The 19,581-nt window shown below is 38.6% G+C and overlaps 1 protein-coding gene across 3 annotated transcripts in view; it reads right to left on the reverse strand.

The window, feature by feature from the left end:
- LOC121933205 (myosin VIIA and Rab interacting protein) overlaps window positions 1-19,581 on the reverse strand; it is a 183,247-nt gene that overhangs the window by 86,280 nt on the left and 77,386 nt on the right. For all 3 annotated transcript variants that reach the window (XM_042472614.1, XM_042472615.1, XM_042472616.1), the window contains exon 3: window positions 10,765-10,986. In XM_042472614.1, coding sequence (XP_042328548.1) covers window positions 10,765-10,986 — 222 coding nt within the window. The remainder of the gene's footprint in view (window positions 1-10,764; window positions 10,987-19,581) is intronic.

Consider the following 19,581-nt stretch of genomic DNA (forward strand, 5'->3'; position numbering starts at 1 on the left):
TCTTGCTTCAAGTGCTTAGCATCTTTGTACAGTAAGGCTTTGCAGGCAGCAAAGGGGTTAACATCCGAAGAATGTTTAACAATAACTATCAGAGCTTTAGAATTGTGCAAGCAGTGATTCCCAACTAATAGAGATTCAGCTCTCCCAGAGAGACAAAGAATTCACCAAATCCACTTCCAATTTGTTTTACACCTTTCAGCTTTATTTCCAGCACATGAAATTGCATCCCACTTAGAGATTTTAGAAATAACAGATCTTTTCTATCAACAAATGGGTTGTCCAGATTTCAGGAGGGAAACTGTATTCAGTATATTGAAGCAAAAACAACACCAATCTGCAGAGGTGGGACTGCATGCTCCTCTGAGGCAGGAGGCTATGTGCTGATGGCAGCTAGTGATGCCAGTGGTGTCTCCAACATAAGACACTAATGTGCAAAATAAGATTGGAGAAATAGAAGTGAAATTTAAACAAAATGTAGAGATGCTCTATGACCAGCAGAGGAACCCATTACATGACATATAGAAACAGCAAGATGATTGAAAAAACTATATGAAAAAGATGAAAGGGTCAGGCAAAGATGCATTTTTCACCCTATTTATTTAACTTTTATGCTGAACATATCATATGTAAAGCATGATTAGACATGGAGGAAGGAGGTGTGAACATGGACAGTTTTAAGATTTGCAAATCACACCATACTACAAGTAGAAAATAGCAAAGACTTAGAACAGTTACTGAAGAAATTCAAGGAAGAAAGTGGAAAGAAAGGTTTACACTTGAATATTAAAGGGGGGAAATGACCACAGATGATTTATATAACTTTAAAGCAGATAATGAAGACACTGAAATAGCCCAAGATTTTGCATAACTTGGCTCAGTCATTAATCAGAATAGAGTCTGGAATGAAGAAATCAGAAGACTAGAAAGAGCAGCTATGAAGAAACTAGACAAGATCCTAAGGTGTTAAAGATATATCATTGAATACTAAAGTTAGGAATGTCCATGCCATCATATTTCCCATTCTATGTATGGTTATGAAAGCTGGACAGTGAAGATAGCCAATAAAAAGAAAACAAAATCATTTGAAATGTAGTGCTGGAGAAGAATTCTACAGATACCACAGACTTCTAGAAAGGCAAATAAATGAGTCCTGGAGCAAAGTCTAAACTCTCCCTAGAAGCTAAGATGATGAAACTGAGGCCATCATACTTTGTCCATATCATGAAAATACAAAAATTCCGGTAAGGCAGAAGACAGTAGGGAAAAAAGGAAGACCACATTCCAGATACATACCTCAAGAAGAAATGGCCATGAGTCTGCAAGACTTGCTGGAGGACACCTTGCTGGAAGACAGAGTGACTTGGAAATCTCTCATTCATGGGGTCGCCATAAGTCGAAGTCAGATTGTCTCTAGTTAATAACAATTGCTTATGCCAAAATCAATGCTTTAAGCCTAGCAGTAATATACCTGAATAAATGCATTTTGAAACTTTCATCTTCAGTAGCATGACTCATGAAAGGGCATATTAAAGTATGTGTAGAACTGGATGTTCTGTATTGCAAACATTTTTTTTACAGTAGGTAGATGTCACACATTTAAATGAAGAGGATCACAGCCTACTAGTGTCTTTTTTTAAAGGCAACTTCCTGAAGGAAAAAAAGAGACAATAATATGATAAAAGAATACATATAAGGCTTCTTTCCATTTATTTTTCTTTCTTATGCTTTTTACAGTTTCCCTAAGTTGGTTGGATCCAGACTTAAGTCACATTTAGACTAGATTTGCTGACATCAGGGAGTCAACTAAGTCATTATTAAATCAGTCTACTCTTAATGTTGACTAAATCTGGATCCAAGTCACTGTTTTGATTAACTTGCAACCTTCTCATGATCCTATTATGTTACTTATGTACTGAACACTTATACAAGTACAGTAATTCCAAATATTTATGCTTATAAATAATTCTGGATTACAGTGGGCCCTTGGTATCCACTGGGGATTTGTTCCAAGACCCCTCAGTGGATATCAAAATATGTGCATGCTCAAGTCCCATTAAATACAATGATGTCCCTTATATAAAATGGCAACCTATCATAGGGTTTTCTCAGCAAGTTTCTTCAGAGGGGGTTTACCATTGCCATCCTCTGAGGCTGAGAATGTGACTTGCCCAAGGTCACACAATGGGTTACCATAGGCCAGTTGGGATTTAAACCTAGGTCTCATAGTATTCCTCAATGTTCAAACCACTACACAGCACTGGCTGTCAGGATCACTAAGCTGGAAATAACTTGAAGGCACACAACAACATATAACAAATATAAAATAGCAAAATAAAGATTTGCTATTTGAAATTTATATATTTTAAAAATATTTTCAAGTCATGAATGGTTGACTCTGTGGATAATGAATCCGTGCATATGGCAGGCTGACTGTATTTGAAAAATAATTTTCACTTCTATCAAACTCAGGTATCCAAAGCCACTCAATATACAGGATCTCCTTTGATGATCTATATAGGCAATGGCACTTTGAAACTAATTATAAAAATAAAAAACTATTTCAACAGAACATTCCAAGCTCAGGATCCATGTACAGTCAGCCCTCCTTATAGGCGGGCTTGCCTTCTACGGCTTTGAGCTTACGCGGAAGGCAAGTCCCAGCAGAAGTAATGGGGCGCGTACCCACACCACTGTGTACACACGCTGCCATGGACACACATTGCTGCAAGCAATCACCCCATTATTTTCTATGGGGCTTGAGCATACACTCTTCCCCCCATAGACAGGGGAGGGGTCCGGAATGGATCCCCCACAAATGGTGAGGGAAGACTGTATATGTTTCAATAAACATGGAAGCCTGAATCTTTCTCAGCCTATACACAGGGAATTCATGTGTTCATTTTAATCACACTAAAATATTCCTATGCATGCACAAGGCTTATGATTGTGTCCATTATATTCTCTAGCAGGTGCTCATGATCTGGCTCATCACTATAAAAGAATAAGCAAAATTAGAATAAGCACTGGCCCTATCTAACATTTTCCTATTATTTCCATGTACGCACATTCAGACATGACATGGCATGGCATTACACGATTACATTTCCTTGAAGAGCTTAATGACACAAAACTTGAAGTTGTAAAACTGATGATAAATTGTGCACTGTCCAGTCTGTGCACAAAAGCTACTAAGAACAGTAGCTAAATTGACAAGCATTCTTTGCACTTGGAAGCTTCCAAAGAAATTCATTTCCTGTAGATGTGAAACTGATAAATGGGCTGAAGCCTGTTATCAGAAACCACAGATATTACAAATAAAAAACCTGCAAATGTAGGGGTAAAGCATGCCAATTTCACTGCACCTCTTCAGAGATTCTGCTTACAGTTCAATAAATTTAAGCAAGATATTGAACAGTGTTCTGGTTTAAACATAATGATAAATGATGGTTTATTATTATGTGCAGGAACATTGCATTTGTGTGCTTCCCCTCCTTCTCCAGTGTGGCTTCAAGTAAGAGATAGAAAAATCCTTTGTTGTTGTTGTTGTTGTTGTTGTTGTTAACCACTCTCAAGTCAATCTCAACTCATGGCGACCCCTTGGATAAGACATCTCCAAGACCCTCCATTCTCCACTCTTCTTCCCAGTTTCTGCAGGTTCATGACTGTAACCTCCTTAATTGAATCCGTCCATCTATGTTGTCTCTCTCCCATATCTTTAAGGGCGTTTCATAGCCTTTCGTTATCTATGCAATCAAAAGCTTTGCTGTAGTCTATAAAGCACATGCTGATTTTGTTTTGGAATACTTTGGTGTGCTCCATTAGCCATCATGTTTGCAATATGGTACCTAGTATCCCTTCCTCTTCTGAACTTTAGTTAACACATTTGAGCATTATATCCAAATTCTGAACCATGGTTAATTTCACTACACCACACAGTGTTAAAATCATAGTTGGAAATGAGATTATTTCAATAAATGTAAGATATATCACAGTTTGGAACAAATTGCTAACGTGCTGTTAGTAAAACAAAGAAATAAAAGTGCCCAATTTTGTCCTTGTGATCATCTGGGATTGGGGAAGGACAAATGAGCCTAAGGCTCAACCAGGAAATTCACATTATGTATAAATGAGGTCATTCTGCAATCAATACAGGTTGAGTCTCCCTTATCCAAACGGCTTAGGACCAGAAATGTTTTGGATTCTGGATGTTTTTTTTAATGTTTGCATATACATAGTGATATCTTGGAGATGGGACCCAAGTCTAAACATGAAATTCATTTATGCTTCACATACACCTTACACACATTGCCTGAATATAATTTTATACACAATATATTAAGAAGTTTGTGCATGAAACAAAGTTTGTATACACTGGACCTTCAGAAAGCAAAGATGTCACTGTCTCTGCCATCCATGTAGACAATTTTGGATTTTGGAATATTTTGGATTTCAGATAAAGGAGATTCAACCGGTACTAGTAGTTTGTTGAAAAGGGTACAAGTGACACTGAACAGTGACACTGAGAAGCTTAAGTTACATCTCGCTGGAGAGGTGTTAACTGACAAAAATGAGCTTCTTTAATCTCGTTGAAGAGGCGGTGTTAAAAACATGTTTTTGCAGAATACATTTCTCCAAGCCTGTGCAAGATTTTCCAAAAAAACCCCAGACACTATTTTTCACTGAATCATATGCAGCAGCATCCAGTTGCCAATTCCCCCCCCCAAACTAATTACATAGAATCGAACATTAGCAAGGTGCAAACAAACAAACAAACAAACAAATCCATCCACAATATTACCCACATCATGGCAACTCTAATTGTGTTCTTTGTTCAAAGTGATAAGATATAAGGAACTTCTAAGAATGTAACTGTTCTTTACTGAAAAAAAGAAATATTCAATATGACCAGGTAAAAGCACATACTGTATGTATAATTTTAAGAATCAAATGCAAATTACTATCTAAAATTAAAATACATAAAACTTACAATTAACAATATATCGCAGGAAGTCTATAAAGGACAGAGGTATTTAATAATGTCCAGGAAGCACAAATATAACACCACAGTAAATATGAATAAAAACAGAAAATGGAGAGCAAACAAACAAACAAAAACAAAAACAATCAATTATAATTTAGTCATTTCATCAGCTATATTCAATTAAGATAATGCTACCAGTAATTACCAGAAGGAGAAAAGGGGAGGGGGGGTGAAAAAGGCATAATTCTGGTTAAATCAAGCAATTGCATGAAAGATTTTCAGATGACTTCGCACTCATCAAGGATTTATCCTGGAAAGAACCAGAAATGCTCCAGCAACAAACCCTTCATGGGAAAATCTCGTAATTGGCTTCTCAATAGTACAATTGAAGCACAATGTGAAAGCTAATCGTGTTTCATTCACACTATTGGGGAAGGAACCTGGGGCCTTTAAAGTTTAAAGGGTCTGCATTTTGGCACAGGCAATTACCATATATACTCGACAATAAGTCGAGAAATTTATGCCCCAAAATGGACTCCAAAATCCTAGGTAGACGTGTACACGAGGCAATATGATAAAACAGTAAGCAGATGCTAGTAAAAGAGACTCACCAGAGGAAGGTTGAGCAGGCAGAGTCCTTCCCTAAAAGCCCTCGTTTCCAGGCTCCACGTGGGAGCCCTGCCCCAAATGCTGCCAAGAGATCTCTCCCACCACTGCCGCTTTGTTCTCCCAGGCAACTCAAGCGAATCTTTCCTTTGCCCATTTGGCCATTGGGGCTCCATAAAAAAACCAGACTGGAGACAATTACTGGGATCCGGGTTCTGATTTAAAGCAGCCCCTTCTTCCTTTTCTCCTTGGCAGCCCCCTCCCCCCACCTTGGATGCCTCTCAGGACTACCCCTCTACTCTCTTCTCCGCCTTGGATGCCTCTCAGGATGCATCCAAGGTGGGGAGGAGGGTCAAGGAGCCAGGGCTCAGGATGCATCCTGAGAGGCATCCAAGGTGGAGAGGAGAGTGGAGGATCAGCTCTGGCTTTCTGACCATCCTCCCAAACTTGGCATCTAATGTGGGGGGAAAGGGGTGCCAAGGAGAAAAGGAAGAAGGGGCTCCTTTAAACCAGATCCCAGTAATTGCCTCCAGTCTGGGAAAGATCTCTTGGCAATATTTGGAACATTAATCTCCTTATGCCCCTAAGTTGTTCCCTCGATCTATCCACGGGTCACATCAAATTCCCTGATTTTGGCCCCAAAAGCTGCCCTTGACTTACACACAGGGTTGCCTTATACTTAAGTATATATAGTAGTTCCATTGCCAAGATTGGGTTTACAGTGGATTTCAGTCTTTTTTGAGGTGTATGCTAACAGTACTGCATTGATTTCATCAGGTACTACATAGTAAAAGCAAAAAACATTGTTCAGAGAATCTGGTAAAGAGATTTCTTTTTCAGATTTTGACTCTCAACAGTAATTCATGCTTTGATAAATTCAGTGCTAAGATTGTAGTAATGTTCCTTATGTGGTACTGCCACCGATTAATAATCCAGAAGATGTTTTTGCTGTACAGCATCATACATTGCTTCCTGACAACTCACAACAGGACACTGGAATGAAGTTATGCCACTCTTGGACTGCACCCTTATTGTCTTCCTGCATAAATTTAAAGTAGATGTGGCAAACAGACCCATGTTACAATACTTTATTATTTCCTTAAAATGAAAACCAAAGAATTATCACACTACAGCAAAATAAAATAGAAAATAATCTAACTGAACCTGAATTCTTAAAAAGTAAGTATTCCACTGTACAAATCTGAGATCTGTATAGTTGTGTTTTCCCAAAGTTATTTCTGTCTTATACATATCTATCCCAGAGTATTTCTTGATCCTGTGGGAGTTGATATAGGAGCACAGCCTTGATAATATTTCTCCTGTTGATGAACTATTCCTTATTAAGAGCTGTTTGTTCAATCATTACTTTCCTGGGCACTAGCCAGGTTCTTTACTTGCAAGCAGCAGAACAACGTAGAACAGAATATATCTTCCATATGGAAATCATGAGAATAAATTCATTCAGTTTTATCTCGTGAATTAAAATAGCACACTTAAAAGTAAAAATGTCTTGAAGTTCACAACCTGAAGCTGTTGCTGGCTGTGGTCTAATTATTTTTAAATCTTCTGATTTTCAATTTATTTCAAATCTGTACTACAATGTAACTACAAAATTGGATATTATCTTTCTATTCTACAAGAATGCATTTTCCAAATGAGGTCAGAATGCCAAGTTTTATATGCCAAAGGAAAACCCTAGCTTTTCCTCCACCAGTGACGTAACACAGCACTGCAGTGTAATATTCTTACATCTTTGCAACCGAGTTCTTTGAATTAAAAGTGAGTCTTCAGTATCTTCAGTGCTTATCCAAGGTTCTATTACTTTGGAATCAGACCACTAAAGACTTGCTTCATTCTTCTAATAAGTGCCATTTATTTGCAAATACTGTACACAAATTAAATGTAAAACAGGATCCAATACTGTTCTCCATTAGCTTGCCGGATGAACAAAGGAACTACAGCATTCTTGCTGAGAGCAATTCGGCCATTTTGTTCAGCCTTGCTTTTAAGAATTGAAAGCCTCTCTTCTGTTTACTGGTTTTACTCAAATCTGATTTGCCTTCTCTCCATGTCACATATATCTTACAGGGGTATCCTAGATCTCACTTAAACACATTTCTGAATGCTTCCAGATATCAACCAACATCCCCCCCCTTTTTTTAAGAGTTAGTACCTCAATCAAATACACATTGATAGATGTCTTTTTAGAAATAAGTAGAGTCAAGATAGAATTAGAAAGGATCTTGTTGGAGGTCGTTTTGTCTAACAACTATCCCACACATTCTATGAATGTTTTCTATCGCTGCTCCGAAAGTATGGAATTATCTGCCGGAGGAGAACCGCCACATTTCCACTCTCACAGCCTTTAAGAAAATTCTTATGACGGATCTCTTCTGGCAGCCCTTCTCAACCTAGCTCCTCTCGCCGTATACTGTGATTTATGTCGCCCTATCTACCAATTCCCTTAATTTTAACACTATTGTATTTTATTGTTTTTAAATGCTGATTATTTAATTGTAATTTTAGTATTGGGGTGGGAGGTTGGGAAGGGACTAATTTTAAACTTTATTGTATTTTGTATGTATTTTTATTGTTGTAACCAACCCGGATTCCTTGTAATTGGGAGGGCTATAAATCAATCATTTATTGTTGTTGTTGTTAGCAGTCAAAGCAACTCATTACAAATAATGACATTACTGGTACCTTGTTTTAAGTTCTGCTTCTCATAATGACTGACCATTTTCTTGATCAGGTATCTCAGTGTGTCAAGACAAATTTAGTCATCAAGGATGAGAAAATGTGTGAGTATTCCTTAGTATTTCCAGTAAATTACATTACTGGCAATTCTCCTTCCATACTTTTGTTCCTACCCAGTTCTTTCTCCTCTAAGATTCTTGTTTCCCTCTCCAACCACAGGAAGTCATGAAACTCTTCTGCTTTATCTTTTCTCAGCATTTTATATGAGGCTCTTTAGCAACACCCCTGACTCTGTTTCCTCACAGATATGGACCCAACAGCATCAGTGTTCTCTTGACTTTCCATTATAGTAGTCCAACACTGATTACCTCATTAATTAAGCATTCAAAACTTCATTTGGGAAAAGTGATCATGAAAAGATAACACAAATAGTTTCCTCATCTGGACAAATAGTATTCACAAATGAAAAGAACAGAACAAATAAATTGCCATGGATCACAACAGAACAGTATTAAAACCTAACATGGCAAAGACAGAAATACTTCTTAACTTTGGTGCTCAAGTGAATATCTTTGCTCTTTAATGTTTTAGTATTTTAGCATTTTATAGTGTTGTGTTTTATCATTCATTTTCAATTGGATATGTTCTGATGTACTGGCCTTTGGTGAAAAGGGTATTATAAATAAATATCCTCTCCCTCCTCCTCCTCATTATTATTTTGTCTAGATGTGCTGCCCCTCCAATTCCTAGTCTTTTTCTTATCTCTTCACTGCAGTATTCATTCTGATCAGTGTTTGATCCAAGGTATAAGAAATCTTTATTTCTATTTCTTCATTGTCTAAATTGAATTTATGTAGGTCCTCTGTGGTCATTATTTTTGTTTCCTTTATGTTCAATAGCAAGCCTGTCTTTGCATTTTCTTCTTTGACCTTCCTTAGTAGTTGTTCCTAGTCCATGATTTTTTCTGCTAGGAATATGGCGTCACTTGCATATTTTAGATTGCTGATGTTCCTTCATCCAATCTTTCCTCCTCCCTCTTCTGAGTCTAAGCCTGATCTTTATGTGATGTTTTCTGCATACAAGTTGAACAAGTAGGGTGATAGTATGCACCGTTACCCGACCTCCTTGCCAATTGGGAACCATCCTATTTCTCCATATTCTGTTCTACCAGTAGCTTCTTGTCCTGAGTAAAGATTTCTCATCAGGACTATCAAATGTAGTGGGCCTCTGAGAGCATTTCATAGCTTTTTGTGATCAATGTTGTCCAAAGCTTTGCTATAATCTATAAAGCTGATTTTCTTTAGGAATTCCTTGATGCACTCCATTAGCCATTGCATGTTTGCAGTGTTGTCCCTAGTGCCTCGACCTCTTCTGATCCCTGCTTGCACCTCTGGGATTTCTCTCTCCATGCGTGGTTGACTACACAATTCTGTGTTGCGGAATTTTAAGCATAATTTTGCTTGCTAAATAGAAACAAAACAGGAACGGCAACTGCATTCAAAGCAAATATTGAACAAGGTCAGTTTGTAATGAAACTTTTTGTGTCACATATGCCTGTTAACAAACCATCCCACCACTTTCCAGTGGTCTAAAAGCAAACTGCTAATCCTATCCAGAGTAGACCCTTTATATCAATTGCTGAATGGCAAGTAAATACGAATGTGAATCCAATTGTTTCAATAGAACAGCAATTGGGTTTAGTCTATTGTTCTTCCTGTTTATTATTTTAGCTATAGATTTTTATTGTTATTTATTTTCATTGTAAACTCTACTGAGTTTTTTTAAAATAAAAAGCAATACAAAATGTTAGTCAAAAAACACTGCAAAAATAATCCAGTCTGAGATTGCTTTAACTGCCTTGGCTCAGTGCTAGGGAATTTTGGGTACTGTAGTTTGTTGTGGCACCAGAGCTCTTTGACAGAGAAGGCTAAATGTCTCACAAAACTACAGTTCCCAGAATTCCCTAGCATTGAACAAGGGCAGTTAAAGCAGTCTCAAACTAGATTATTTCTGCAGTGTCTTCTATTTCATTATGTTGCAGAACATCTATATCACTTTAAGGGAAATACATTTTAAATAACAACCAGCAGCAAACAGAGAATGATGACATTCCATTTTCTCAGTCCATCCTCCACGATTTACCGATTTCTGTTTGAACAGAACTACCAACTCCCTTAAGATCCTATAGCATGGATTTGTCAATTCATCAAAGCAAAACCAATTTATCAAAAGAAAGCAAACAAACCACACTAGTAGAAGAGGTCAGCATTGTTTTATGAGCAAAGCAAAAAAGATGCACTGGAGAATCAATATGACTGGCTAGAGAAGCAATGGAGCTGAATCCACCAAGCAAAACCCCAGTTTTCCTGAAGTCTTGTATAAGTATTTTCATGTCATTTCAGTGTTAATGGCTTACACTAAAAAAAGGATCAAAGGTATAAACTTTGTCATTTTTTGATATCAGAATTTGCAGCACTCACCTAGCTTGCTGGCACACATTGCAGAGCCAAGTTTTCTCCTTCCTCTGGTAGGAGCTGCAATTCTTGCAGATGTTGTATTTGCAATCTTGGCACTGTCGCTTCGTGTTGATGAGAAAAGTAAAAGGGGAGCAGCAACGCATGCAGCAATGCTCATTAAATCTCTGTTGCTTGGAAAGGATGCTGCACTTGTCAACCTCTTCATCAAGTTTCTGCTTCATTTCACTGGAGCCACAGTAGAAAGACACAAAAGGAAGGTAGAATCAAAATTAATGTTATACTAGGGAAAGAGTACTCAGTTCTCAGTTCCCTGGACTAGACATTCAAATAACTTTGATAAAATGTGCATTTCTTAATTTGGTTAGGGGTTAACTACAGGGTAGGATCCTAAGGGATGTGGTGGCTTAGTGGATAAGATGTCAATTCTCATGATTGGAAGATCAGAAGGTTGGCAGTTCGAGGCCCAAGTGCTGCCTATCACTAGTCCCAGCTTCTACCAATCTAGCAGTTTGAAAACATGCAAATGCAAGTAGATAAATAGGTACCACTTCAGTGGGACGGTAACAGCATTTGGTGCAGTCATGCTGGCCACATGACCACCAGAGCAGTCCTTGGACAACGCTGGCTTTTCGGCTTTTCTCTTTTGCGAGAGTTCACCCATCCTCATCCTCCAGTTAGCCTCCGACTCAGGAGAAAGCCAAGCAGTGGAAGAGCCTTGCAGGGCATCCTCCTCCACTGCCCAGCCTCCTCTTCAGGAGAAAATCAGATAGTGGAGGAGCTTTGCTCAGCAAGCAATTGCCCATCCTCCTCCTCTGCTGCCTGGCCTTCTCCTCAGGAGAAGGTCAAGCAGCAGAGGAGCTTTGAAGTCATTCTATATCCTCAAGGACAACCTGAAATCCTTTGATAGGCTCCATGCGGCCTCCAGGCCATGTGTTGTGCACACTTGGCTTAGGGGGTGCAGTGCAGGCTAGGTAGCACACACAGCTCTCTTTTTTCCACTTGCATATGCTGCTTGAGACTGTAGCCTTACTCTGCCTATTGGCAGGGCCAGCAATGAGTGGAAGGTGAGGTTTGTAATGTAGGTTCATCAGGGCCATTAGCCCATTGTGGTATTAAAAACAGATCCTTGCCCCTGCTTTACTGGGGCAGACCCATAGTTAAGTCAAATGTGCTGCATTTCAGTTCGATCCTCAAACTCAGGGCCACAAGGACTTTATATCCAAAGCTCCTGGTACATCACATACCAGCATCCGTAAAACATCCTGCAGGCAACACTTTTCATTAACAAAGGTTTGACATTAGTAGGCAAAGAAACAGCACCCAATCTTTTGTATTTCTTGTTGAATGTGAGGAAGCCAATGTAACAAATCAAAAATTATACACATTCACAGCTGAGCCAAATATATGATTGATGGCTATTGCAACTGTCAGCATGCCAAAGTTGCACAGCCTTCTTAAAAAGAGTAAGAAGCAACACAACTGTTTTGAGAGGAAAAAAATTCAGCTTGCACCAAAACTAGAAGTATACATGTGTCATATCATTCCCACATTAACTGAAACAGTCTCTTTTCTATGTTCATGAAAACTGATTTCAGTTTTAGGTAAAACAATTTCTCTACAAGAATACGTCATCCACTGTTCTGTATAACCTCTATTTGGATGTTCTTTTAAATATTTCATTAATTTTTAAGATAAAAAACATACAGATATACAAATATACACGACCGAAACAAAGTAAAATACAAACAATGCATCACAAGAAACACTAAACAATTCAATATGATTATTAAATAATTTACACATTCTACACTCATACATTACCATTATTCCTAATTAAATTTAAGTCCAGCATTTGATTAACTAAACATTCTCACTCCATATGTTACCTTCTCTTCTTCAGCTATTGGCATTAGATTGCCAGCTTTGAGGGTTAGCTATCTCGTTAAGGTAAATTTATATGTTTATCGACAGTTCAGAGGGTGACACTGCCAGCCACAGATGAGGCAAAACATCAAGAATAAATTCACCCAGAATGTGGCCACATAGCCCGGAAAACCCACCGGCGGGGTACAGACCGCCGCTTTGCAGCGGTCTGGCGCCGCCGCCAGAAGGTCCGCGGGGGAGCCGGAGCCTTCAAACGGCCCGACTCCCGCGCGGACCGAAAAAAGAAGCTCCAAAATGGAGCTTCTTTTTGCGTCGCGTTTGCGACGTAGCGAGGCGCCAGGGGCGCGCTCGCTACGTCAGCAGCGGCGCGACGCGTCTGGACGCTGTGCGTCCGATACGCAAAGATGGCGGCGCCCATGTAGAAAGGGCGCCGCCATCTTGTACGTATTGACTACGTATTAGGGTTAGGGGGGTGCGGAAGCACCGCCCCTTCCTAACCCTAATACGTATTCAATACGTATTTTTTGGCGGTTTGTAACCCGCCACAGAAAACTATATAACAAATCTTTTGCTTCTTTTATTGCATTATACGTACATATATCTATACATACACCTACACACACACTCATATATAAACAGAAGCCTACATCCACACATGCGTATTTATGTTATGTTATTCTTTGACAAATCCTATAATCACAATATTGCCCCATTTCTGGGATAAGTACTTCAGTACTTTCTTCCAGTGCTCTAAATATTTGTTTGATCTTTAATTTTGTATACTTCTACTTAACTTGTCCATTTGAATTACTTCATAAAGCTTCAATTCCCAATCCTCTGGTGAAGGCACTGTCTCTTTTTTCGATAGCTTGGCATTAACCATTCTTGCAGCACTCAACATATGAAAAAGTACGTATTCGCTCATGGTTTTTTCCACCTACAGTGGACCCTTGTTATACGCTGGGGTTTGGTTCCAAGATTCCCCGTGTATAACAAAATCCGTGTATGCTCAAGTCCCATTAAATATAATGACACAGCAAAATGGTGTCCCTTATAAAAAATGGAAGATCAAGGTAAATTTATACTTTTTGGGAACATTTTCAAACCGTGTATGCTTGAATCCGTGTATAAAAAATCCATGTATAAGGAGGGCCGACTGTATTTGTTCATCTATCATATTTGATAGAAAAGCCATGGGGTTTTTATATTTATTTTATATTAATCTGAAGCATTTTATCAATCATATGATGTATTTGAGCCCCAAATTTGTTCACCCTGCTGCATGTCCACCAAATATGATATATAGTTCCCTTTTCTTTTTAACATTTCTAGCATCTGTTTTCATAATTACCATACATTTTAGATGTTATCTATCTTTTTTTTTTTTTTTTACAATAATTTTCTTTCAGATCCTGACACATGGTAATCTCTTTGACCAAATTATCTGCCACTGTTCTAAGGTCTATCCAAAGTTGTTTTTTTTTTTACCATTGTATCATATTGCGTTTTATGGTCTCTTCTTCAGTATATATTTTCTGGAGGCTTTTACATAATTTTGACATTGTTGCATTGTTGTTTGATAGATTTTTTTTTCTATTTCTGAGTTTGTGTTTCCTATTCCTTCTTGTCTGAATGTTTGTATTTCATAGGGAATTAAGACATTCCTTAGAAAAAGTTTTACCTGTTCCATGAAACAGCCATTCCATCATCACATTCTATAAATTCAGTGAAAACCCACTGATCATAGAGTCAGTCAGATGGATGGATGGATGGATAAACAGATATTAAAAATCTGCAACAAAGAAACTATATAGGGATAACTGGGTAAGGGAGTGGACTCTTTCTGTGTACATACTTGAAGGTAATGAAGTACGCCTGTTTTGCAAGTCTGTTAAGTAACATTCTAGAACTAGAAAATTAAACTACAGTTTTCCAGAACTGAAATTGCGGGAGACTGAACAGGTGACAGCTGCTTATTAGTGAAACAGATGAACAGAAGCTGAATGTCTACAAAATGGTCATTAATATCAAGTAACAAATACATTATTATGAAGCTCTGTTAATATAATCCCTGTTTAAGTATGAAATGGGAACCTACATTAACATATTTTACATGCTTTTTACTGCTGTCAGTGAGACGTGCAATCACAGCTCACTGAGAAACAATATTAAAACTATCTTTAGGAATATAGACAGATCAGAAAAATTGATCCATCAGCTGAGTTGCAAAGGATGTATTTGAATTTGTATTTGTATATGTATTTGTATTTTTGTATTCAAGGTTTTATTTCAAAATGGTTTCATGGCTGAGTACTGTAGTCATATGAACAATGTTACTATATGCGCAATACAACACCATTCATTCTACCGTTTCTTGGCGAAGGAGGGCATGTATCTTAATGTTTATGTCTGGTCTATTTTAAAACAAATATAACAGGACAGGAAAGAGTGATTATCATACACTTGTGCATTATGACCACTGATAGATATCTGCAAACACATATTAGTTTGGGAATAGAACACTGTACATTCATTTCCAAATGAATCATATTTGCTTTATTTTCTTCACTCTCAAAATAACATTTAGTCTTCTGTCAGAGAGCTCTGGTGTCACAATAACCTACGATTCCTAGGAATCCCTAGCACTGAGCCAGGGCAGTTAAAGCGGTCTCAATCTAGATTATTTCTGCAGTGTGTTTTGGACCTATGCTGTCTTTAAAGGAAACCTCACCATAATCCAGCCATGACGTAACTAGTTTCTAGGTCACAGTAGCCATGCTATCCATGTGGAGAAATGACCAGAGGTGATGAAACTGTTGCAACTAGTCACTTCATGCCAAGTGAATTGCATTTCTAGCAACAAAGTTGGATCTAAATGTATCTCCAAACTTTCCCTAAGGAAAAACACATCCCTATTTAGAATTTGCTGAACATCAGTTCTCCAGATTCAAATATCATCTATCAACTGTACCTCTATAGCAAGATTCAGTCTCAGTTCAACAGGTACCTCACTGAGTTTTTACACCCTCTTGGCAGTAGTTCAGTCAGCACATTTAAGCCTCATTTGACGCAGACATCCAGAGTCTACTTTTTTGATGTAACCCAGGAGAAAAACATTTCTTTGTTAGCTTTTGTTATTGCTAGCAATTCATCATATCATCATGAAAGCTGTCATGGGCAGCTGTATATTATTTTGTTTTAAAATCCCACACATAGCTGCTTCAACCAAATAAATGCTTGTAGTATTTTTGGAACTCATCTACAGAATGTCAGACACTGACATTGTCTAGTTGTGTAGAATATCATCTACCAACAATAATATAAAGAAAACATTTCTATATAAATGAAAGCAGAGAGGTCATAAGAGAGTATCACTTCGAATAAAAGCAACGTTTGAAGCATCTGGCCAAATAATCAATACAATACAGTATATACATATATTTTTATTACTATCAGTTAAGGAAGTTATATGTGATGATACAGAGTTGCTAACATAGGCCCGTTACAGACCGCCCAAAAGGGGCGGTCTTGGGCCGCTGCCGGTTGCAGCGCGGGGAAGCCACTGCAGCCAAACCGCACGACTCCCCCGCGCTGTAAAAAAGGAGCGCAAAAATCGCGCTCCTTCCGGAAACCCGGAAGAGACGTCGCAAGTGCCAAAGCGCGTACTCGCAACTTCTCTTCCGGGTTTAGACGTCTGGACGCTGTGCGTCCGTTACGTCAAGATGGCCGCGCCCATCTGTATAGGGCACCGCCATCTTGCCGTACGGAATACGCGTGAGGGGCAAGGTGCGTCCGGAAGCACCGCCCCTCGCGTGTATTCCTGGTGCAATGACGGCGCCGCTTAGGCCCGTCTGTAAGGCGCCATAGTTTTTGGCAATTATGAAAAGTTTCTTTATTCCCCTGTTCTCATGACAAATACTGTAAATTTCAATCTGCTATACAAGTCCCATAAACAGCCTAAGGAAATTATTAGTAAATGAAAGATCTATCCACAGGCCATGCAGAAATCCAAATAATGAACTATTCTGCAAAGGGAACTTCAAAAAATGGGAGCAAAAAGTTATCAGTACTTTACATGACTTCTTATAAAAAAAGGAATCATCCCTTGGTGAAAGGCAAGAGTATCATTTGTTCTGGAAGCATTCACACCCCCTTTATATTCTCTCATCCATGAAGCCTTTGGTATGAGTGCAGTTATGCCGGATAGAATTTTGTAAGTTTTCTGGCACGGTTTTCCTTTGCTTCATCCTTTGCATCATTTGTTACCTACCCCTAAGTTTTACTCTCAACTTATCCATGAGTCCTATCTAAATCCGTAATTTTGACTCCCAAACCTGCCCTCGACTTATTCATGAGGTTAACTTAGAGTCGAGTATATACAGTACTTCCTTCTTTTTTATTATATAATCGTGGTTATCAGCTTTGATAATCTACTCAACAGTGTGCTAATGGAATAATCAGATCATTTATTAAGCACTCATCACCTGTGGGGAAAGAAACCACCATGGAGCAATTCCCAGAGTGGATTTTAAAGGTACAGTGGTACCCCGGGATACGAATGCGCCGGGTTACGAATTTTTCGGGATACGAAAAAATCCCATAGGGATTTATTGCTTCGGCTTACGAAGGTTTCTTCGGGTTACGAAAAAACCGCGGCGCTATTTTCCGCCACCGGAGGGCAGCAGAGAGCTATTTTTCCATTAGCGCCTATGGGAATTCGGCTTACGAAGGTATTTCGGGTTACGAAATTAACCGCGGAACGAATTAATTTCGTAACCCGGGGTACCACTGTAAAAGGTAAAGGTAGTCCCTTGACATGAATGTCTAGTCGTAAACCAACTACTGGGTGGTGCTCATCTCTGTTTCTAAGCCAAAGAGCCAGCATAGTCCAAGGACTGTTCTGGTGGTCATGTGGCCAGCACGACTGCACCGAACGCTGTTAGCTTCCCATTTAAGAGGTACCTATTTATCTACTTACATTTGCATGCTTTCCAACTGCTAAGTTGGCAGAAGCTGGGACTAGTGATGGGAGCTTATCCATCATGCAGCACTTGGGCCTCAAACTGCCAATCTTCTGATCTTCCAATCACCAGAACTGGCATCTTAACCACTAAGCCACCGCATCCCTGGATATTAAAGAGTGGCTATTAAATTACACATTGACTGCGCAATCCTATAGCCTCTTAGGTGGGAATAAGCTCCTCTAGGCTCTACAGTATGCGCCTCTGAATTGCTGTATAAAGCTACAATACTGAGTTTACTGACATGGGACCAAGGCCCATCCACTATGTTTGATGGAATGCACTTCTGAATAAATAAACACAGGATTGCATTGGTAAATTCCTCAAGCAAGATTAATAGGAAGCAATTTGTAAGTGCAAAACTTTTTTTTAAAAGGTATATTTTGGGATAATCCAACAGTCCTTTCTCAAAGAAGGTCACTGAAACTAACAACCAAATTAAGTTTTATTAATATCAATGACTCTGTTTGTACTCAGGCTGGCATAGGAACAGTTGTGTAAATACCCATCTGTCCCTGCACCTGTCCAGGGATTGACCTGGATGAGCACCTGAGCCAGAAAACCACAGGCTCAGCTTGCGCTATCTTGACCCATCTGCTCTGGGCCTCTGTGAATATACAAATCACCACTAATTTTAATCTGTCTTCAACTCTAATCTTGCCAAAAAAAGAAAGAAAGAAAAACATGCTAGTGCAAGTAGAACTAAAATGATGGTAATGGACTACATATAGAATCAAATCACTTGTGTATTTCCCCCCTAAAGCTCAGCCTAATAAATATACATAATGTTCATCATGTTTTTATTTATTCTAATGTGTGCTTGGTAAAAATGCTGGAATTATTATAAATTATAAATTATTATAATAAAATATAAACACCAGTTAATCATTTTTATGCAAATATGGCTAGATTGTATAGGGTTTGAACTAAAGAAAGAAAACTGAATAGGACTGTATTGCTACAAAAGAGAGAGCCTTTAACATATGAAATGATAAAACATTAATTTCTTCTCTGCCAAAATTCCCAGATTTATGATTTAATCAACAGCACAGAGGGGAAGTTTGTTAATGTTAAAAGAATTACAAGTGTGCTAAGGAGAGCTGTAACTTATGCAAATTGGACAAACATTTTAAATTATGCATTGTGATTGTCACTAAAATCCCCCAAAGCGGCCGGAAGCCATTGTGAGACTGTGATCCAGTAGTTTGGACTGGATTAAATTGAAGACAGAATAATCTTGCTCCTGACAGAGGCCGACCTTTGACTGAGGCAGCCGCCCACTTTGGAAGTGGGCTGTGTGGTCGCTGCTGTCTCAGCATGACTGAGGCCAAATTAGCCAGAGGTTGCTTCTTGCCACCTGTCTGCTTTGTCCCTGAGACAAGGAGTATTTTATGTCTTCCTTGTCCACTTTAAAGTTACTTAAACCATCTGCGGTCATTATTTTTGTTTTCTGAATATTCAGTTGTAACCCTTGTATGCCGTTTCCTCCTAGATTTTCCTTTAATAGTCATTCCAAGTCTTCGATATTTTCTGCTAGTAGTTTGGTGTTATCTGCTTATTTTTAATTGTTAATGTTTCCACTTTTCTGCCTCCTGTTAAAGAAGTAATGCTCAGGAACACATCTACTTCATTAACTAAACATATCTGTAGATTAATTTTTTATACTTTAATGAAAGAAATAGGAATTTTGTTGAAATACATTAAATTTCTCCACAGATTCTTTCCTTTCCACACTGTTTTCCTTTCACCATTTCTTTAATAATTACAACTGGGCAGCCTTCACATTGAACATTAACACATTTCTTAAAGCAATTTAGGTCAAGGCTTGAAAAGGTGTTATCACTGCACATCCCACCATGTCTGCCACCAAAATGTTGCAGCCTGCCAGCCAGGCTGGCTAGAGAATTTTAGAAGG

The sequence above is a fragment of the Sceloporus undulatus genome, chromosome 6 (genome assembly GCF_019175285.1).
Source record: "Sceloporus undulatus isolate JIND9_A2432 ecotype Alabama chromosome 6, SceUnd_v1.1, whole genome shotgun sequence".
Lineage (NCBI taxonomy): Eukaryota > Metazoa > Chordata > Lepidosauria > Squamata > Phrynosomatidae > Sceloporus > Sceloporus undulatus.